General features: G+C 49.1%; 1 protein-coding gene across 2 annotated transcripts in view; it reads left to right on the forward strand.

Moving 5' to 3' along the window:
• SETD2 (SET domain containing 2, histone lysine methyltransferase) overlaps window positions 1-19,698 on the forward strand; it is a 61,925-nt gene extending 42,227 nt beyond the window's left edge. Inside the window, exons 13-21 of one of the 2 annotated variants that reach the window (XM_051610992.1) lie at window positions 3,624-3,672; window positions 4,091-4,271; window positions 7,622-8,297; window positions 9,883-10,017; window positions 10,575-10,714; window positions 12,557-12,668; window positions 15,651-15,731; window positions 16,302-16,403; window positions 19,283-19,698. In XM_051610992.1, coding sequence (XP_051466952.1) covers window positions 3,624-3,672; window positions 4,091-4,271; window positions 7,622-8,297; window positions 9,883-10,017; window positions 10,575-10,714; window positions 12,557-12,668; window positions 15,651-15,731; window positions 16,302-16,403; window positions 19,283-19,444 — 1,638 coding nt within the window. In that variant the 3' untranslated portion in view covers window positions 19,445-19,698. Of the gene's footprint in view, window positions 1-3,623; window positions 3,673-4,090; window positions 4,272-7,621; window positions 8,298-9,882; window positions 10,018-10,574; window positions 10,715-12,556; window positions 12,669-15,650; window positions 15,732-16,301; window positions 16,404-19,282 lie in introns of those variants that run through there. The other variant, XR_007888657.1, reaches the window with a different exon arrangement.
• Window positions 19,699-22,223: the final 2,525 nt, after the last annotated feature.

Consider the following 22,223-nt stretch of genomic DNA (forward strand, 5'->3'; position numbering starts at 1 on the left):
ATGGCAGCACTGGCTGCTGCAGAATGTCCCACCATGCTCATGCTCTACTGCAGGTGGGATAGAGCTTTTGGCATCTTCCTCCACCGCTGGATGGGCAGAGGACACCCTCACCTTCTGGGGAGAGGGCATGTGGGAGCTGCAGCTGTGAGGATCTTGCCCTTAGGAGTTGGAGAAGATCTTTTAAGAAAAAACCTTTTGAAAGAGCCAAGTGTCTTGGGTTTAGAAAGTTTGACTTGGGCACTTGTAGCTTCACAAGTCGTGAGCAGTGACTTGAATTTCAAGGCTGAGGTGTTACCCCAACTTTGGCCGAGGTGGACTTTCTTTTTTCCAATGATAACACCTGTTCTGTGACCTTAATTATCAGCCTGGATGGACACAGCAGAGCTTGGGTGACCCAGGCAAGCAGAGCTTCCCTCTTCCCCTGAGATAGTCTTTTCAAATCACATCTGATGGATCTTCCTAGGACAGCCTCATGGAGCTGCTCCTGCCTGTCCTGTCCCCAGACAAGCCCTCCTGAAGAGATTGGCTCTTGCTGGGGCACACTTGAATGAAGAGGTTTCTCATTTGTTAGAACTTAGAGCAAGAAATAGTTTGTGGAGACAATAGGCCCTGGGGAGCAGCCAGGCTCTTGTTTGTGGTGGGTTTTTTTGGCCTTCAAGCAGGGATGTTGTGTCATTAGTCTTGTTCTTTTATGCTCTCTGTCCCTTGTCCTCCATGTGCAGGAGGGACGGGGGGTTGCAGTGGGAAGCTGATGAGAAGGGAGAGGTGGAGGGAGGAGAGCAAGGAAGAGGAGATCCAGCCCAGGCTGGTGGAGCCAGCCGGGTAGGGATGGCTTTGGTTGTGTGGTGCTTCTTCAACAAGCCGACAGAGGTTCGGGGTTAGGTGAGACAGCGTGGTCTGCAGGTCATCTTGGCTTGGAGCACACAACTTCTGCCAACCTCTGTGAGCTCCAGAGAGCTGCAGGTGGCTTCCCAGCTCCACCTCCAGGCATGGGATTCAGCCCCGTGGCCCCAGGAGAAACGTGTCGGGTCCCCAGCTGGGAGACAGGTCTTTGGAAGCACAGGCGAGCAGCTGGGTTGGCAGAGGTTGGTGTAGAAGACCCGTCACCCCTTTGCCAGCAGAGCTTGAGTTGGCCCAAGCACAAGATGAGCCTCTACCCACTTGTGCTGCTGTTTCCCTGCACCCATGGTTGGTGTCCATTGGTCTACTGCAGTTTAGTCCCATTAAATCCAAAATCCTGGCAGGGAAGGGACAGATTCCTGGAGAGGCCTTCATGAGGCACCATCTTGCTCCCCTGCTGCTGCGTCCGTTGAGTCTGGAGACCTTTCTGCAACTCTTGCCTCTCCCAAGCCAGGGGTGGGTTTGTGTCCTGCAGCTGGACACTCTAAACCCCTGGTTTGGTTCTGATTTTCTTTGTGACAGACTCGTCTCACTTTTCCTGCTGTGTTTAATTTTCTGTGCAACTCATTAGAAGTTGCTCTGGAAGGTGGAGAACCGTGTGGCCTGGGTTCGGCAGCTCTGCAGGCTCAAAGCCAGCAGCTTCCATCTCCAAAAATAAAACAGGCTCTTCTTTGGAGTTCCCCCTGCCTCGGGGCTGCTCTGGCCACCATCTGGTTCTCGTGGAGCAATGCTGACATTATTCCTCCCTCTGTTGCTGGATCAAAGACTCTGCTGCCTCTGTCTCCACCGGAGCGACGCTGGAGGCTCTGCAGCCCCTTGATGGATCTGCAGCTGCTCTCCAGGAAGATGAAGCTCCGTTATTAGCTTCTCTTTTGAGCTGTCTGGGCCTTCATTAGGGCAAATCCAAATTGATGGGATGGATCCTACCATGGGTTCACTCATTTTCCCCCTCCAGTGCCTCCTGTCCCTCTGGTCACAGCCATGTCTTTCGGGGGAAGATGTTTTCCTCTACTTAGGGAGGGCAGATGCTTTCTTGCCCCTTACATGTTCAACCATCTGTGATCCTGAAGCTTATACTTGTTAGAGCACAAGTCTGAGCAGGAGCAGCTGAGGGAGCTGGGGGTGTCCAGCCTGGAGTCAAGGAGGCTGAGGGGAGACCTGCTGGCTCTGCAGCTGCCTGAGAGGAGGTTGGAGCCAGGGGGGTCGGGCTCTGCTCCCCAGGAACAAGGGATGGGACAAGAGGAACCGGCCTCAAGTTGTGCCAGGGGAGGCTGAGGTTGGATCTGGGGAACAATTCCCTCCTGGAAAGGGTTGTCAGGGCCTGGCCCAGGCTGCCCAGGGCAGGGGGGAGTCCCCATCCCTGGAGGGGTTTCCAAGCCCTGGAGATGGTGCTGAGGGACATGGGGCAGGGGTGGCCTTGGCAGGGCTGGGGTGATGGCTGGGCTGGATGATCTCAAAGTTCTTTTCCAACCAAAACAATTCCATGATTCTTTTCTATGACTCAGTTATCTGTGCTGAGTTCTGTAGCTTTGGCAGCTGCTCTTCAATGTTGTGATGAACCTAAAGCAACATCTGGCAGGAGTGGGCAGTGCTGTGCTTGCCAGGTTCACTTACTCAGGGTGGCCCCTGGCCACCTCCTGTTCCCACTGGCTCTGTTTTGCAGTTGTTTTCCTTTGCATTTCCTGGTATTTCATGGGAGAAATAATTTTAGGAGCTGGGGAGGCTGGTCTAGCTTAGCTCTTCCCTCCACTCTGTTGTCCTGGAGCTCTCCTGGCTGAAGGTTCATCCATCATCTCATGGCTTAGTGGCTCCTCATCACACCTTCTCTCCTGTTGATGGGAACACAGCACGAGATGGTTTTTGGGGTGTGCTCCTCGGTGCTGTGTCTGAGAAGGAACATCTTTTGGGGTGTGAATGTGAGAGAGAGAAAACAAATGGAGAAAACCCATCGCTGGTGGGTGCTGGGGAGAACCCCAGGGATCTTGCCCATTGGAACTTAGGAGATGGGTGAGCAGATGATGGTCACCAACACGGTCTCTGTTTCTCCAGTGTGGAGAAACTGTGGAGTCATAGAATCATCGAGTATCTCAAGTTGGAAGGGTCCCATAAGGGTCCTCACATCCCTCTCCCTGGTCCTCACAGGGCTACCTAAGATCAAGACAGGTACAACAGGAGGTCTTCAGGCACTGGTGGTGGCAGGCATGTCACCGTGGTGGTGTTTGAGGACACGTTGATACCCATGCTCAGCTTTGTTTTCCAGGACAGGGATTGGTGGCCTTGGACACCCCAGCAAAGTGAGATTCAGCTGGGATCTGTCCCTGGGGGAACATCAGGCTGACAAAACAAGGGGTAGAAGAGCCCAGCTTTGCACCTGGAGGGTGGCTGGTTGAGTTCCAAAGATGGGTTTTTTCACTCTTCTGGCAGAGTTCAGGTGCTCACAGGACATCAGGTCCTGCACCTCTGCCTCTAACACTTGGCCCAGAAATCCACCTGAACTCATCCAACACGAAATGTCAGAGACAATATATAGAAAGCACCTCAAGAATTTGCCTAAACCAAGAACTTTCCTTCCAGAGACCCTTTTTTTGGGGGGGTTTCTTTATCATTATGGTCGAACTGCTAAATGATTAGTGCCCTGTTCTGATCCTTGCAGCCCTGTAGGTATCGGGGGAGGTTCCTGTGAGTGGCTGGAGCTCTGACCGTGCTTGTGTCTTGCTTTGCAGGAGGTCTACAGGATTCCCAAGAAGAGTCAAGCAGAAAAGGAGAACAGTGGTAGGTACTCAACGTTCTCTCTTGGATTGTTCCCCTCCTAGGAAACTGCTTTGTTTTTCCTGGTCTGGGATGTCAAGGGATGTTCTGACTTTGGTGTTGCTGGTCATGGAAAGGAGCTCCTGTGAAGAGGGGAGATGTCTCAGCAGTGGGTGAAGGGAAATGTTGCCCTGAGGTTGATATGGGGCAACCTGTAACTTGGTGGGGTGGAGACTGTTGGCTGATGGATGGGGCTTGGGGCAACCTGGGCTGGTGGGAGGTGTCCCTGCCCATGCAGGGGGGTTGGAACTGGATGATCTTGAAGGTCCCTTCCAACCCAAACCGCTCCATGATCGATCCTACTGAAATGGCAAGAGGAGGGAGCAGGAAATACACCGAATTAGAAAAATGCTCTCCTTTTTAACCCATTCTTCCCCCACAGCTGACCGTGGGAGAGAGCCTGCTGGCCTCAGGGATCAGACTCCTACTCTGAAGAACCCCATCCTGAGCAGGGAGAGGGATCCTGAGAAGCAGAGCCAGAGTAAAGAGAAGAAGAGACGGAGGGACTCGCTGTCCCCTCCATCCTCGGCCTACGAGCGAGGAACGAAGAGGCCAGAGGACAGGCAAGTTGGTGGCAGGGCTGAGGATCTGACTGCGGGGCTGGGAGTGTTGGATCTCCTGAAGTCCTGGGGGAAAATGCTGGGAAAAATGGTCCTGGTGGTCTTTGGAAACAGCCGGGGATGGGGAAGGACGTTTTGTCCCGGAGGAATCGCGTCTGTGTGGTGGGATCTGTTGCCTGGCCTGAGATGGTGACTCCTTTTTAACAAGGGGGTGGAGTGATAGGACAAGGGGGAGTAGTTTCAGGAGGGGAGATGGAGATAGAGATGAGAGATCAGGAAGAAATTCTGTGGTGGGGAGAGCCTGGCCCAGGTTGCCCAGAGAAGCTGTGGCTGCCCCATCCCTGGCAGTGCTGAAGGGCAGGTTGGATGGGGCTTGGAGCAGCCTGGGCTGCTGGGAGGTGTCCCTGCCCATTCAGGGGTGGGACTGGATGATCCTTAAGGCCCCTTCCAACCCAAACCATTCCATGATTCTGTGGTTCTATGATTAGGAACAAATTCTTCCTGGAAAGGGTTGTCAGGGCCTGGCCCAGGCTGCCCAGGGCAGGGGGGTAGTCCCCATCCCTGGAGGGGTTTGTAAACCATGTAGTTGTGGTGCTGAGGGACATGGGGTAGGGGTGGCCTTGGCAGGGCTGGGTTAGGGGTTGCACTCTGTGATCTTAAAGGTCTTTCCCAACCAGAAGGGTTCTGTGATACCAAGACTGCAGAGAAGAGCTGGATAACTGAAATGTAGGTGTCTTTTCTGTTGGTGAGTTGGCTAGTTCAAGGAACAAGCAGTAAGAGAAACTCTTTAATGATTACCTGTTGTTCCAGATGTGAAATGAGAATCAGATCCAGTGCACTGAGGAGCAGTGGAGGTGACAGTGGTGGCAGGGCTGGTCCAGCAGTGCAGGGATCAGCAGCTCCTGGTTCCCAGATGCCCATTTTCCTCCCTCGAAAGCCACTTCTTAATTAAGAGAAAGAAAATTATCCCTCATCTTGCCTTGCAGGGAGACTTTGGATCATGTTCAAGGCAGTGAAAGCACCAAGGAATTTCCTTTAGAGAAGCCACTTTGCTGTTGTCCCTCTGAAATGGGCTCTAAAGCCACGGAGTAATTAGGGAACAATTGGTGGCGAGTCAGCCAGGCGAGGAGCTTCTGTCCTGTGGAGCTGCTTGAAACATCTGGATTAAAAAATCAGCCTGAAATCTGTAATTCTGTAACGAGGCAGTGGGAGGGTGGAAATGTCCTCGAGGTCGTGTCGAGATGTTGGAAGAAAGAAGGAATGAATAGTGGTGGTTTTTTGGGTTGTTTTAATTAGAACAAATAATTCTGCCAGTGAGGGGACGCCTGCTCTGGCTCTGCCCTCCTGTTGCCTCATCCCTGTTGGTGAGCAGGGCTCAGTGGGGTGCCAGTGTCCTTCTCTGGGGGTGCTCCCACTGCTCCCCTTTGTTTTGTGTAGGGTTTATTAAGCTTAAATAGTAACATCAGTGGAGAGAGGAGCAGAGTAAACACCAGAGCATCACCCTTGGTTCTCTTCTTCCCGTTCCTTCACACCGGCTGGTTCTGCTGTAAACTCCCCAGGCAAGACTTTAATTGCTGAAATTCTGTCCAGCTCTGGGGTCCCCAGCACAGGAAGGACATGGAGCTCCTGGAGTGAGTCCAGAGAAGGCCCCAGAGATGATGGGAGGGCTGGAGCAGCTCTGCTCTGGAGACAGGCTGGGAGAGCTGGGGTGTTCAGCCTGGAGAAGAGAAGGCTCCAGGGAGACCTGAGAGCACCTTCCAGGGCCTGAAGGGGCTCCAGGAAAGCTGGGGAGGGGCTTGGGACAAGGGCAGGGAGGGATGGGAGCAGGGGGAAGGGTTTCCAGCTGGCAGAGGGAGCTGGAGCTGAGATGTGAGGGAGAAATTCTGTGCTGTGAGGGTGGGGAGAGCCTGGCCCAGGTTGCCCAGGGAAGCTGTGGCTGCCCCATCCCTGGCAGTGTTGAAGGGCAGGTTGGATGGGGCTTGGAGCAGCCTGGGCTGCTGGGAGGTGTCCCTGCTCATGCCGGGGGCTGGATCTGGATGATCTTCAGGATCCCTTCCAACCCCAACTGGTCTATGATTCTATGATTGTAAACTCTTCACCTCAATAAGGTTTGAGTTCCCAGATCCTTGCAGCTACTCTGGGAATGTGAGGGATCATCTCCAGCCTATATCTTGGAAGCAGTGTGCTTTTCATGTGCAAATGGAAGGCATGGACAGGAAGAGAATACACAGAGGACATCCTGCCTGCTCTGTAGGATCCTTTCCATTAGGGCTGCAAAGCACTTTTGCTTATAATCCCTGTTTTTACCACACTTGTAACTTCCCAAAATATCCACCTTTGAGCTGAAACTTTCCATGGCTGAGGGTTGATCAAAGTCCTGAGGTTTTCAACATTCCTTTGTTTTTTCCTTCTTTATTAACTCCTTGGAAAAATCCCTCCAGCTGCTCTTCATCCTGGGATGAGAATTCTTATTTGTAAAAAAACCAAACCCCTCCTATTCCACTTTATTTTTTTCTAAGCTGAATCTGTGGTTGGGTCAAGAGTGTCACTCCAGACAGGAACAGGCTGGTGACAGTTCCCTTCTGCTGGGTCATGTCTGCAGCTCTGCCAGTGCTGGAGGGTCCTAAAGAAGAAGCATGGAGTGCTGTCCCCATCAGTGAGCTGCCCTGGTCTTTGGGGCCAGAGATGCTGTGGTCTGAGCTTCACCTTCTGTTGGGAGAACCTCTTTACAAAGAGTTCATAGGTTCTGCTTTGGGAAGCTGTGGTGAAGGGTCTCCAGCAGGGGTTTGTGGTTCACCCTACTTATTCTGTCCTCTCCTCGGGTTCCTTGTTGGCCCTGGAGATTGTGTCTCCCCTCTCTGGTAGCTGGCTGCTGCCTAGCAGGTCCTCCAGACTATCTCTACTGTATCTTTGCATCTTCATTAGCTCCATCGTTGACCCAAAGTTGGTAAATCCAGTGGGATGTAGCTCATCCTCTGCCCTGGCCCCTTGCTGATGCATCACAGAGTCCCAGACTGGTTTGGGTTGGAAGGGGCCATAAAGATCATCTGCTTCCAACCCCCTGCCATGGGCAGGGACACCTCCTGCTAAGCCAGGTTGCTGCAAGTCCCATCCAACTTGCCCTTCAACACTTCCAGGGAGATGGCAGGACCAGTGGGTGTTTCTCCTCTCTGTGCCTTGCTGTGGTTGGTGAAGCAGCTGAAAACAAATGAATGTGCTTAGGAACTGATGCTGCCCTTGGGCTTTTGGGTCCCTCCCCCGGGTCTGCCACCACTGGTGGTGACCCTTTTGCTGCTGGAGCCCTGGGCCTGCAGGTTTCTGAGGTCTCACAAAGCCTTCTCTCTCTCTCCCAGGTATGACACACCAGCATCTTCCAAGAAGAAGGTCCGGCTTAAGGACCGCAACAAGCTCTCCACGGAGGAGCGCAGGAAGCTGTTCGAGCAGGAGGTGGCCCAACGGGAAGCCCAGAAGCAGCAACAACAACTGCAAAACCTGGGGATGACATCCCCCTTGCCCTACGACTCCATGGGCTATGGCACACCCCACCACAGCTTCATTGGCTACCCACCTGGCTACCCCATGCAAGCCTACGTAGACCCCAGCAACCCCAACGCGGGCAAGGTGCTGCTCCCCACGCCCACCATGGACTCCATGTGCTCACCAGCCACCTACGAGCACCCCCAGACTTTGGTTGGACACACAGTGGAATCAACCCTCACTCCTCCTCAGCCGGTACCAGTAGTCCAACATGTAGCAACCACCATGGAGGTCACCACCCCACAGTACGTAGCACAAAGCGACACCGTGGTCCATCAAGAAGCCAACGTGGCTGTCCTACCTGTGGCCACAACGGGACCAGTGCAGAGCCAGAGCTACGGGGTGTGGGATTCCAGCCAGCAGCCCGTGGCTGTCCAGCAGCAGTACTCACCAGCCCAGTCCCAACCAGCCATATATTACCAAGGACAGACCTGTCAGACCGTGTACGGTGTCACCTCCCCCTACTCGCAGACCACCCCGCCCATTGTACAGGTAAGTTCTGCTTCAAGGTTGTGGGACACCCACAGCATGGAGGGGACCCACACAAATCCCCTGCAAAACGAGGGGAACTGCCACCCAACACCCAGAGTGGAGGGAACCACCATGAACTGAAGGGAACCACCACAGAATACCCACAAAACGAGGGGAACCGCCACAAAACACCCACCAAACAAAGGGAACCACTACAAGACACCCACAAAATGAGGGGAACCACCACATAACACCCATGAAATGAAGGGAACCAGCACCAAACACCCACAAAACAAAGGGAACCACCACAAAACAAAGGGAACCACCACACAACATCCATGAAATGAAGGGAACCAGCACAATACATGCAGATAATGAAGGAGATCAGCACAGGACACCCACAAAGTGAAGGGAACCAGTACCAAACACCCATAAAATGAAGGGGACCACCACTAAACAAAAGGAATCACCACGGAACACCCACACAATCAGGGGAACCACCACAGAACACCCAGGAAATGAAGGGAACCACTACAGAACACCCACAGACTGAAGGGTACCAGCCTGCAGCTGGCCAAGCTCACTCTTGGCTAGTGCTTGTAACGTTTGAGCATCCTCCTTTGCTCTAGGGTCAAGCTGCAGTAGCACTTCTCAGGTAGCTTCCCATCCAAGAGTGTGAGGAAGGCACATTTCAGCAGAGTGCTTTAGAATCACAGAAAGGTTTGGGTGGGAAAAGGGACCTTTCAAGGTCACGTAGTCCAAGCCACCTGCAGAGAGCAGGCACATTCTCAACTAGACCAAGCCCCATCCAGCCTGCTCTTGGACACTTCCAGGGATGCCAGGAGGGTGTCAGTGTTCAGCATCTCACCAAGGCCCAGTCCTTCCTAGCAGCAAGATAACTGAGCAGCTCCTGGAGTAGCAAACGATGAAGATCATTTGCTGCAGCCCCATCTCAGTCTGCTGATTGCAGTTTGGTTTGGATGTTACCTTAAAATCGTGGAATGGTTTTGGGTGGAAAAGCCCTTTAAGATCATCCCGTCCAACCATTCCCCCAGCCCTGCCCAGGCCACCCCTGCCCCGTGTCCCTCAGCACCATCTCCAGGGCCTGGAAACCCCTCCAGGGATGGGGACTCCCCCCCTGCCCTGGGCAGCCTGGGCCAGGCCCTGACAACCCTTGCCAGGAGGGAATTGTTCCCCAGATCCAACCTCAACCTCCCCTGGCACAACTTGAGCCCATTTCCCCTTGTCCCATCCCTTGTTCCTGGGGAGCAGAGCCCGACCCCCCTGGCTCCAACCTCCTCTCAGGCAGCTGCAGAGCCAGCAGGTCTCCCCTCACCTCCTTGGCTCCAGGCTGGACACCCCCAGCTCCCTCAGCTGCTCCTGCTCAGACTGGTGCTCCAGCCCCTTCCCCAGCTCCCTTGCCCTTCCCTGGACACGCTCCAGCCCCTCCATGTCCTTCTTGGTGGTAGGGGCCCAAAAGTGACTTCCACTAGTCCTTGAGGACTAGCCTCCTGATCTTGCCTCCACTATTCAATTCCCCCCTGTGCTGCGTCCCCCTTGGTTTGGTAAATCAAGCTACATGGTGGTTCCCCATCCTCTGTTTCAGAGTTATGCCCAGCCAGGTCTCCAGTACATCCAGGGCCAGCAGATCTACACGGCTCATCCCCAGGGAGTCATCGTGCAGCCACCCACAGCTGTGACCACGATCGTGGCAGCTGGGCAGCCTCAACCCATCCAGCAGGTAAGGCTTGGTGGGTCAGAAGGGATGGAGAGCCTTCATCTGCATCTGCCTTGGGTTTGCATGATTCCACATGGATGCTGTCAATGTGCTGGTCATACCAGCCAGAGGAGTTTTCCATGCTGGCAGCCTTTGGAATGCTGTTCTCCAGGCTGGATGGGGGCATCAGGCACATTTTTGGGGGCTTGGAGCCCAGGTCCAGCTGTGTTTGGGCTTTCTGCCAGCATGCCCCAGAAGGCTGTGGATGAAGCTCCAGAAGCTGCTTTGACCACTGAAGGTTTCCAGCAGAAATGATGGTTTTGGCATCCAGCACAGAGGATTTGGGAGCGTGAGTGGTGACGTGGCTGTATGACAAGCCTGGGGTGTGGTTGAGGGGATGTTTGGGGTATTTGATGAAGAACAAGGGAAGGACATTGTCCTCATCAGTTCTTGGGCCAACACTAATAGAATTCTTGAGTTTTAGCTGCAGCAAAGTCCTCGATGTGTGGGAAGGAGGGGTCAGGGCTGCAGTGACCACCCTCATGGCCACTCATGTCTTTCTCTTTTTGTGCTGTTTTCAGCCAGAGCTTGTGGTGACCAACAACCTCTTGGACTTGCCTCCACCATCCCCACCAAAACCCAAAACGATTGTCCTCCCACCCAACTGGAAAACAGCCCGAGATCCAGAGGGGAAGATCTACTATTACCATGTGGTAACGAGGTGAGTGTGATGGCTCCTAGAATCATTGAATCCTGGAATGGTTTTGGTGGGAAGGGACCTTAAAGATCACCCAGTCCCACTCCTCTGCATGGGCAGGGACACCTCCCAGCAGCCCAGGCTGCTCCAAGCCCCATCCAACCTGCCCTTCAACACTGCCAGGGATGGGGCAGCCACAGCTTCCCTGGGCAACCTGGGCCAGGCTCTCACCACCCTCACAGCCCAGAATTTCTCCCTCCCATCTCAGCTCCAGCTCCCTCTGCCAGCTGGAAACCCTTCCCCCTGCTCCCATCCCTCCCTGCCCTTGTCCCAAGCCCCTCCCCAGCTTTCCTGGAGCCCCTTCAGGCACTGGAAGGTGCTCTCAGGTCTCCCTGGAGCCTTCTCTTCTCCAGGCTGAACACCCCAGCTCTCCCAGCCTGGCTCCAGAGCAGAGCTGCTCCAGCCCTCCCATCATCTCCGGGGCCTCCTCTGGCCTCTCTCCAACAGCTCCATGTCCTTCCTGTTCTGGGGACCCCAGAGCTGTTCCCAGCCCTGCAGCGGGACTCAGCAGAGCAGAGGGGACAATCCCCTCCCTGGCCCTGCTGGTCACTCTGTTTTTGATGCTTGTTGATCCACTTCCCGATGTGAATACCTCATTCTGCTCAGCTATCAAATCAATTCCAGTCCCAGGTTGGGACATTCAGCAGAGAGAATCATGGTGACCACGGAGCTCATGGAAATAAGACTTTGATGCTTCTCCCCAGCATGTCCTGAAAAGTAAAATGTGGGACAAGGTTTCTGATACAGGTCAGAAACCTCCAGAAGCTCTAACCAGTGTCTTCTTCTGACCTAGACTTAGAGGATTTCTGTCCTTTGAGCAGAAATGCACATGTTTGGGTCTTGCACACAGCCCAGAGATGGAAAATGGTTCCCACGTTGGGTCACCTCCAAACCTAACGAGGTCTGGAGATCTGTCCTCTTTGCATCCCTTTTCTTTAATCTGTTTGTGAGTCCTCTCACCTGATGGGGAGTCCTTTACTCACCCAAGTCCTGCAAAGACAGAGGTCTGTCCTGCTGAGCCCCGTTTCTCCTGGTTGTGTTCCTCCCCTGGGCCGTGGTGTTCCTCCCCAGCACCATCCAGTATTTGCTCTCTTCCCACCTTGAGGAGATCCAGAACAGTTCTCTCCATCCTTCTCTGCTTTGAGCATGGTGAGGCTCTTCCCCAGGTGTTGGCCTGACAAGGCCAAGCAGGCTCTGGTGACTTCTTCCATGTCAGCTGAGGTGTTTCTCCTGAAACTGCTTCCCATGAGCAGTGAGCCAAGGAGAGCTCTTTAGCCTCTTGTACCATATGGATGACTTTTGAGGCATCCACCATCCATCCTTGCAAGCTCCTGCTCGTTCTTGTGTCTTTGCTCAAGACCTTTGGTCAATGTCCTTTCCATCACGTGACTGGATGCTTGGCTTGAGGTGCCAAGGGCTGGGCCTTGCTCTCCAGCAAGAAGACCCTTCCCCAAGGTCTTTGCTGTGATGTTTCCCATCTTTCCACATCAGAATCACCCACCTTTATTTCATCTCTGTGATGAACTTCCCTTCATCTCACCTTGAGTTTCACCAGTGATAGAAAATCATGATAATTCCCTTTTTAAAGTTGTTCTTCTTGGCTTTAACCTTCTCCAGCCTGGAAGCCTTCTCCTTCTTAGCAGCCCACTCAGACTCCTCATCAGTAGCAAGGTGGGGCTGTGCTTTATGCCCAGGGTAAGAGTTTTGGTGACTGTTGGAAACCAGGTGTCCCAGGGGATGGGACAAACAATGAACTGGTTACTTCTGAGAGGATGATGGTCGGTCTGTCTGTCTGTCTTCCTCCAGGCAAACCCAGTGGGACCCTCCTACCTGGGACAGCCCAGGAGATGATGCCAGCCTTGAACATGAAGCTGAGATGGACCTGGGGACCCCAACGTATGATGAAAACCCCATGAAGGTAAGTGCAGGGGTCAGCCAGGGAGACTTGGTGTTAAAATCTGTTGTACAGACCATGGGGATCATCCTGTGGAACAAGAGCAGCAGATGCTGGGGCTCCTTGAGGTCTGTATGGTCCTGGGGAGAGGGACAGTGGAGGGACAGAAGTGGTGCTCTTGCTTCCTGGGTGCAGACCTCAGTGCTCCTTCACTCAAAAAAAGGGATGTGGAGGGGGATAATCAGAGTGTTTGGGGTGGGAGGGGACCTCTGAAGATCATCTAGTCCAACCCCCTGCTAGAGTAGGATCACCTGCAGCAGGCTCCACAGGAACATGTTGAGATGGGTTTGGAATGTCTCCAGAGATGGAGGCTCCACAACCTCCCTGGGCATAAGTTTGAATTAGGACAAACTAATGAAGTAGGAGCAGAAGCAGAGGAGCTGTTTATCAAACAGCTTCATTTTGGGCTTCAAGGAGAAGCTTTGTTAACCTGGAATAGCCACAAACTGTCCCTGTGGTGGGACTGAGCTGTATGAGTGAAAGTTGGATGGGTTGGAGCAGCCTGGACACCCTGGGGAACATTCCTGTGAGGAGAACAAGGTGGTGAGAAGAAGGTTGGGCTTTTCTGAGCCAGAAGATCACATTGTGCTGGGGCTTTGCAGCTTGGGGATCTTTTTCCTGCTGACTTTTGAGGGTCTTGGCTGGGCTGCAGAAGCAAGGGAAGATGCTTCTCCAAGTGTGTTCATGTGCCAAATCCAAAAGCTTGGGGATAGAAAGGATGCTGAGGACCCAGGACAGTGCTCGAAGGGGCTTCACCTTGGGCAGACCTGAGCCCAGCTGCTTCCACCTGGAATTTTCACCACCCCACTCAGCGCCCCAAAATCCCTCATTTTGGGCTCAAAACTTCTCAGAAGCCACCAATGGACTGTAGGAACTTCCTAATGTTCCTGTAGGAACATCCAAGGTGTGGCCTTGGCTGACCTTGTGGTGACATGGGAAGCTCACTCCACAGCTTCCCATCTTCTTCTTCTCGCCCGGGACCACCCCAAGGTTGGGCTTTTCCCGTTGAATTCCCACGTGGTCCCAGCTCTCCCCTGCCCCCGCAAGAACTGTTCCCACCCTGGAATCACAGCCACATTCCTTGGATGTTTTTCACCCTCCTCCTCCCAGCCCTGCACCTTTTCCAAGAGGGATCAACCCCTCCCGGCATCGCGGCTCCGACCGCTCGGCGATTCCCTTTCAAACACATTTTAAAACCCCTGGAAAAGGGGTTTCATGGGAGGGTGACCCAGCAGGGAGCTCGGAGGGGTTGGCAGTGACGTGGATCTGGATGCCAGAAGTTTTTTGCATCCTTTTAAGATGGAAAATCCCAGGATTTATTGCACGATACGTTCACATCTCTCCCCATCGGTCCATCCCGAAGAGCAGGGGAAGGTCGGTGCCTACGGAGCAAATCCCATCCAAAGGCTCCTCCAAATTCCCACTTCCCTCCCACTGTCCCCCCATCCCAGGCTGGTTTCCCTCATCTTTCCCAGCTTCTCCATCCCCAATTCTCCTCTGGAGGGCTTTGGCATGAAGCAGCAAGGCTGGAAAATGGGAATATCAGCATCCTGTGGGGGGGTTTTCCTGCTTTCCAGTCTTCCTGGTGGGCTTTGGGTTATGGGAGGGGGAAGCGCCATGGTCCTGCCAGGGGACCCTTCGTAAGGAGCTTTTAATGTTAAAATCATGATTAGTAGGCAAAACACTGAGAGTATTTGGGGTGTAAGAGGAAATATTTGGAGAATAAGAGGAAATATTTGGGGGAATATTTGGAGGTTGAGGGCAGAATAGCTTGGGGAATGTTTTGGGAATTCACAGTCAATATTTAGGGCATAATAGGGAATATTTGGGGTGTAGAAATATCGTTTCTATTTCTCCTCATCTTCCCCAACACTTCTTGACATGAGTTTTCCCCCATCCCACGTGCTCCAGCCAAGGGAAGCAGGATCTTGCCTGAGCTGCCAGACCAGGGCAGTGGTTGCAGCCTCCCCATCCCCTGCCTTGGTGATCACCTGGGATTTGACACCTCCTCCCAGTCTGATTCCCAAAAAAGTGTCCTTTTCTCCTTCCAGGTCACCCCCACGTCATGGTGGGACATTATGGGACCTTTCCATGGCTTAAAATTCCAGGAGCATTTAGTCCCAGACTTTATTTTTTTAATTCAGTTTCTTTACACATTTATTTCCTCACATCTTTCCTTGGCCTTTGCCTTTCCCTCCACACTCCACTTGTCCTCCAGCTCTAACCTCAGCCCATCAGTGCTGGTCACCCCTGGCATCTGGGGAGGGTGACATTGAAAATCCCATCATTACCAAACTGACCCACCTAGAAAAGAATTCCTTCCTTGTGCTGGCTTGGGGGGAATTTGGATGGAGAAGGGATCAGTGATGGGGGAGAAGCTGGTGATGGAGAAGAGGTTGGTGATGGAGAAGGGATCAGTGATGGAGAGGAGTGGAGCAACCTGGTCTGGTGGGAGGTGTCCCTGCCCATGCAGGGGGATTGGAACTGGATGATCTTGAAGGTCCCTTCCAACCCAAACCAGTCTGGGATTCTATGGAGTGGCTGGTGATGGAGATGGAATGAGTGGTGGAGATGGGATGAGTGATGGAGAACGGAGGTGATTGAAGCTCCAGTGTTGGTTACTTAGGGCACTTTGGGGCTGGAAAGGGACAGGATGGCTCCTGTTTTGTCATGGAGAAATATGTCAAAAATGGGTTTTAATGAAAATGAAGAGCAGGAGAACTTCAGAGAGCAGGAGATGAGACCCCTGCCCTGGGGAGGGTGCTGGGATCAGGCTGGGATGTGGTCTGGAGTTGGGCTGGGAAGTGGTTGGAGTGGGCTGGGAAGTGCACACTGGTCATGGAGTGAGAGTGGGTGGCAGGAGCACTGGCCACCAAGGTGGGGGTGGGGACAGGCAGATCCTGGCTGGTCCCAGGATCCCTCCCAGCTCCTTTGGTCCCTTTCCAGTCTTCCAAGAAGGCCAAGACGGCGGAAGCCGACACGTCCAGCGAGCTGGCCAAGAAGAGCAAGGAGGTGTTCCGGAAGGAGGTGAGTGTCCCCAGGGCCTGGGGGGTTGTCACTGTCCCCCACCACTGAAGTGACCCAGGGGATGCTCGACGTGGGGGTTGGGGTTCACTGTCACCTGCTGGTGACATGATCCAGGTGACACTGGAAAGGGGGTGTTGGGGTTCACCGGTGACGCGACCCATGGGACACTGGAGGTGGTGTTGGGGTTCACTGTCCCCTACAGGTGACATGACCCAGGTGATGTTGGGGTGGGGTGTTGGGGTTCACTGGTGACATGGCTGTGGGGACATTAGAGGGGGCTGTTGGGGCTCACCAGTGACATGACCCAGGGGACACTGGCTGGTTGGGGCTCACCAGTGACGTGATCCAGGGGACACTGGCTGGTTGGGGCTCACCAGTGACGTGACCCAGGGGACACTGGTTGGGGCTCACCAGGGACGTGACCCAGGGGGTCACCACCCCGGGCAGTTGATCTGACGCCGTAGCGGGGCCACCCAGGAGGGATCCTAGTGGGGTCGGGGGAGTCCCTGGGGGACACACGTCACCCCGGGCTGGGGCCAGGGCCAGGGTGACAGTGCCACCTCCCCACAGATGTCCCAGTTCATCGTGCAGTGCCTCAACCCCTACCGCAAACCCGACTGCAAGGCCGGGCGCATCACCACCACCGAGGACTTCAAGCACCTGGCACGCAAGGTCAGGAGGGTGGGGACATCCCTGGGGACATCCCTGGGGACATCCCTGGGGACATCCCTTGGGACAGCATGGGGGGGTGGTCTGGGGCCTTGGTTGGGGGGGAAAAGGCAAGGATGGGGGGATAGATGGGAATATTTCAGGAAGAAAAGGGAACGTTGGGGGAGTATTAGGCTGTACTGGGAGGGTATGAGCCAGTGTTTGGGAGTATTCTGGGAATAACAGGCATTCCTGGGGAGTATTGGGGGGATAAAAGGTAATGTTTGGGGAATAATTGCCAATATTTGGGAGTATTCTGGGAATAATAGCCATTGTTTGGGGAATAATAGCCATTGTTTGGGGAATATTAGCCAAAATTTGGGGATAATAGCCATTGTTTGGGGAATATTAGCCAATATTTGGGGATAATAGGCATTGTTTGGGGAATATTTGGAGAATATTAGCCAATATTTGGGAGTATTCTGGGAATAATAGCCATTGTTTGGGGAATATTAGCCAATATTTGGGGATAATAGGCATTGTTTGGGGAATATTTGGAGAATATTAGCCAATATTTGGGAGTATTCTGGGAATAATAGCCATTGTTTGGGGAATATTAGCCAATATTTGGGGATAATAGCCATTGTTTGGGGAATATTAGCCAGTATTTGGGGATAATAGCCATTGTTTGGGGAATATTAGCCAGTATTTGGGAATATTTGGAGAATATTAGCCAATATTTGGGAGTATTCTGGGAATAATAGCCATTGTTTGGGGAATATTAGCCATTATTTGGGGATAATAGCCATTGTTTGGGGAATATTAGCCAGTATTTGGGAGTATTCTGGGAATAATAGCCATTGTTTGGGAAATATTAGCCAATATTTGGGGATAATAGCCATTGTTCGGGGAATATTAGCCATTATTTGGGGATAATAGCCATTGTTTGGGGAATATTAGCCAATATTTGGGGATAATAGCCATTGTTTGGGGAATATTAGCCAATATTTGGGGATAATAGCCATTGTTTGGGGAATATTAGCCAGTATTTGGGAATATTTGGAGAATATTAGCCAATATTTGGGAGTATTCTGGGAATAATAGCCATTGTTTGGGAAATATTAGCCAATATTTGGGGATAATAGCCATTGTTTGGGGAATATTAGCCAGTATTTGGGGATAATAGCCATTGTTTGGGGAATATTAGCCAGTATTTGGGAATATTTGGAGAATATTAGCCAATATTTGGGAGTATTCTGGGAATATTAGCCATTGTTTGGGGAATATTAGCCAATATTTGGAGAATACTAGCCAAATTTGGGAGTAATCTGGGAATAATAGCCATTGTTTGGGCAATAATAGCCAATATTTGGGAATATTTGTGGTGTAAAAGCCAATGTTGGGGAATATCTGGGGAATTAAAGCCAATATTTGGGAATAATAACCAATATTTGGGGGTATTCTGGGAATAATAGCCTTTTTCTGGGAATATTAGCTAATATTTGGGGATTGTTAGCCAATATTTGGGAATAAAAGTCAATATTTGGGAATATTAGTCTATATTAGGGAATATTTGGGGAGTAAAAGCCAGTAGTTGGGAATATTTGGGGAATATTAGACAATATGTTGGTAACATTAGCCAATACTTCAGAATATTAGCCCATATTTGGGGATAACAGCCAATATTTGGGAATAGTAGCCAATACATAGTAATATTTTGGGAATAAAAGCCATTAGTTGGGAATATTAGCCAATATCAGCCAATGTTCAGGGTTAATAACATGTATCTGGGAATATTTGGGGAATAATAGGGAGTATTTGGGGGATAATAAGAAAATAGTTTGGGGAATATCTGGGGAATAATATGAATTATTTGGGAGACAGTAGGAAATATTTGGGGAATAATGGAAAATATTATGGGGATAGTGGGAAATATTGGGGAAATGTTTGGGAATAGGAGTTTTTTAGGGAAGAATAGCTAATATTTGGGGATTAATGGGCAGTATTTGGGGATTAATGGGCAATATTGGGGATTAATGGCCAATATTTGGGGATCAATGGCCAATATTGGAGAGTAATGGCAGATATTTGGGGAGTAATGGGCAATATTGGGGAGTAATGGGCAGTATTTGGGGATTAATGGCCAATATTTGGGGATTAATGGCCAATATTTGGGGATCAATGGCCAATATTGGAGAGTAATGGCAGATATTTGGGGAGTAATGGGCAATATTGGGGAGTAATGGGCAGTATTTGAGGATTAATGGCAAATATTTGGGCATGAATGGGCAATATTGGGGATTAATGGGCAGTATTTGGGGATTAATGGGCAATATTGGGGATTAATGGGCAGTATTTGGGGATTAATGGGCAATATTGGGCAGTAATAGCAAATATTGTGGATTAATGGCCAGTAATTGGGATTAATGGGCAATATTTGGGATTAATGGGCAATATTGGGGATTAATGGCCAGTAATTGGGATTAATGGGCAATATTGGGGATTAATGGCCAGTAATTGGGAGTAATGGGCAATATTGGGGAAGTAATGGCCAGTAACTGGGAGTAATGGCCAATATTGGGGAGTAATGGCCAATATTTGAGGATTAATGGCCAATATTGGGGAGTAATGGCCAATATTTGAGGATTAATGGAAAATATTGGAGAGTAATGGAAAATATTGGGGATTAATAGTAGAACAGCTTGGGGAGTCTCCAAGATTTGGATTATCATGGAATCCTGGAATGGTTTGGATGGGAAGGGACCTTCAAACCCACCCAGTCCCACCCCTGCCATGGGCAGGGACACCTCCCAGCAGCCCAGGCTGCTCCAAGCCCCATCCAACCTGCCCTAGACCCACCTCCTGGGAATCCTGAGGGAATGATGGTGGCTTTTCCTTGGCAGTTGACCCACGGGGTGATGAACAAGGAGCTCAAGTACTGCAAGAACCCCGAGGACCTGGAGTGCAACGAGAACGTGAAGCACAAGACCAAGGAGTACATCAAGAAGTACATGCAGAAATTCGGGGCCATCTACAAACCCAAAGAGGACACGGAGCTGGAGTGACCCCCCCAGCCCCTCCAGCCCCACCCTGGGCCACCCAGCACCCCCCACCCATGGACTCAACCACCACAGGGGGAGCCTCTTTCCTTCTTCTTCTTCTTCTTCTTCTTCTTTTTTTTTTTTTTTTTAAATAATTAAAAATAAGGAAATTTTCTGAGTGAATTTCTGGGTTTTTTGTCAAGAAGAACAAGAAAAGGAACATTTCTGGGAGTGAATTTCCCCTTTTTTAAAAATAAAATGGGAATTTTTCATGGTGAGAGCCTTCCTTTTCATGAAAAAGAGGGAAAATGAAATTGAATTTCTTCTTTTTTTTCTTTCAAATAATTGATTTCTTTTTGAATTTCCTTTTTTTTTTTTTTTTAAAAAAAAAGAGATTTTCTTGGTGAGATTTTTCCTTTAAAAAAAAGTAGAAAATTGAATTTATTTTTAAAGAAAAAAAGGAAGATTTCTCTGGGAATTCATCTTTTTTTTTTTAAAAAAGGGAATTTTCTTTAAGTTCCTTTTTTTTTAAAGACAAAAGGAAAAAATCTCTAAGTTTTCCCTTTTTTAAAAGAGGAAAAATTATTTGGGAGTTTTTTTAAAGGGGAAAAAAGGAGGATTTTGCTGTGAATTCATGTCCTTTTTAGTAAAATAAGGAAACTTTTGCCTGGGATTCTTCCTTTTTTTTGAATTTTCCTTTTGAATTTTTATTTTTTTAAAAAAGAAAAAAGGAAAATTCCTTTGAATTGATTGTCTTAAAAAAACCAAAAGTAAAATTCTTCCTTAAACAAAAGGAAAATGTTATTAAGTGTGAATTTTCTTTTTTTTTTAAAAAGATTTATTGGAATGAATTTCCTCTTTCTCCAAAAAAAAGGGGAAATTTTCATGGAAATTTCCTTTTGTTTCAAGGAAAAAAAGGAAAAATACTTTGAATTTCTTGGGTTTTTTAAAGAAAAAAAGGAATTTCTCTGGGAATTAGTGTCCTTTTTTTGAGAAAAAAGGAATTTTCTTCATGAAATTCCTCCTTTTAAAAATTTTAATTTTAATTCCCCCTTTTTTTAGCAAGTTTCCTTTTTTTTTTTAAAAAAGGAAAATTTTCATGGACTAAATTCCCTTTTACTCAAAAAAAGAAATTTTCTTTGCATTTTCCTTTCTTTAAAGAATAGAAAAGGAAAATTTAATTGACTTAATATCCTTTTAAAAAAAATATTTTAAAAAGAGACATTTAAATTTTCCTTTTTCATGAAAGAAAAAGGAAAATTTAGTTGTGAATTTCTCTTTTTTTAAAGAAAAAAGGATCATTTCTTTGGGAATTTCTGTCCCTTTTAATTAAAACTGGAAGTTCTCTTTGGGAAATTCTTCCTTTAAAAAAAAAAAAATGGAAAAAAGGAAAATTTGGGGGCTTCAATTTTCCTTTTTCTCAAAAACAAAGACTTCATTTTCCTTTTTATAAAGGAAAATAGAATTAATTTCCTTTTTTTAAAAAAAGGACATTTTATGTGAATTTTCCTTTTTTCTGGGAAAAAAAGAAACTTGCTGAGAATTTATGTTTTGAAAGCAAAGGAAGAATTCTCTGTGAATTTCCTGTTTTTAAAGAAAAAAGGATTTTTCTGGAAATTCATGCCCCTTTTTATTAAAAAAGGCCATTTTTTCTCTCTGAAACTCTTCCTTTTTTAAAGAAAAATTGGGAAAAAATTAAAATTTCATTGACTCCATTTCCTTTTTCTCAAAACCAGACATTTTCTTTGACTTAACTTCCTTCTTTTTTGAAAAAACACAAATTTTTCTTTCAATTTTCCTTCTGTTTCAAAGAAAAAAGGAAAATTGCTTTGAATTAATTTCCTTTTTTTTTAAAAAAGGAGCAAATTTTCTGTGAATCTTTTTTTTTCCTAGAAATTCCTTTTGTTTTAAAGAAAAGAAAGGAAAAATTCTCTGTGAATTTCCTTTTTTTTAAAGGAAAAAGGACAGTTTCTTTGGGAATTCATGTCCCTTTTTATTAAAACTGGAAAATTCTCTTTGGGAAATTCTTCCTTTTTTAAAAATATGGGAAAAAAAGGGGAAATTTCTGGGCCTCAATTTCCTTTTTCTCAACAACAAAGATTTTCTCAGTATTTTCCTTTTGTTTCAAAGAGAAAAAGGGAAAATTTATTTGAATTAACTTCCTGTTTTTTTAAAAAAAGAGGAAAATTTAGGAGAATTTTCCTTTTTTTAAAAAGAAAAATGAAAAGTTGCTCAATTTATGGTTTTAAAGAAAGGAAAATTTCTCTGAATTTCCCTTTTTTAAAGAAAAAAGGATTCTCTGTCCATCATGCCTGTTTTGTTTCTTTTTAAAAGGCCTTTTTTCTGTGAAATTTTCCCCTTTTTTAAAAGAAAAAAAGAAGAAAAACTAAAAAAAATCCTTTTTTAATCCCCCCCTTTTTTTTTATGTAAAAAAACCCAACCAACCAACTAGAAAAGAGCAGGAAACTCCTCCTCCCTGCCCAGGGCTTGAGGCAGTTTCTGCTGCTGGGGCAGAACCCCCTGTGTTGTATTGGAACCCAGCTGTGAATATTGACCAACCACTTGGGTTTGGTTTCCATCATGGGGTTGGTTTCTATCACGGGGTTGATTTCCACCAGGAGGTGGGTTTCCATCCTGGCCTTGGTTTCCACCATGAAGTGGGTTTCCATCCTGGCCTTGGTTTCTACCATGAGCTTGGTTTCCATCCTGAGCTTGGTTTCCATCCTGGCCTTGGTTTCCACCATGAGGTGGGTTTCCATCCTGGCCTTGGTTTCCATCCTGGCCTTGGTTTCCATCCTGGCCT

Source organism: Apus apus, chromosome 2 (assembly GCF_020740795.1).
Source record: "Apus apus isolate bApuApu2 chromosome 2, bApuApu2.pri.cur, whole genome shotgun sequence".
Lineage (NCBI taxonomy): Eukaryota > Metazoa > Chordata > Aves > Apodiformes > Apodidae > Apus > Apus apus.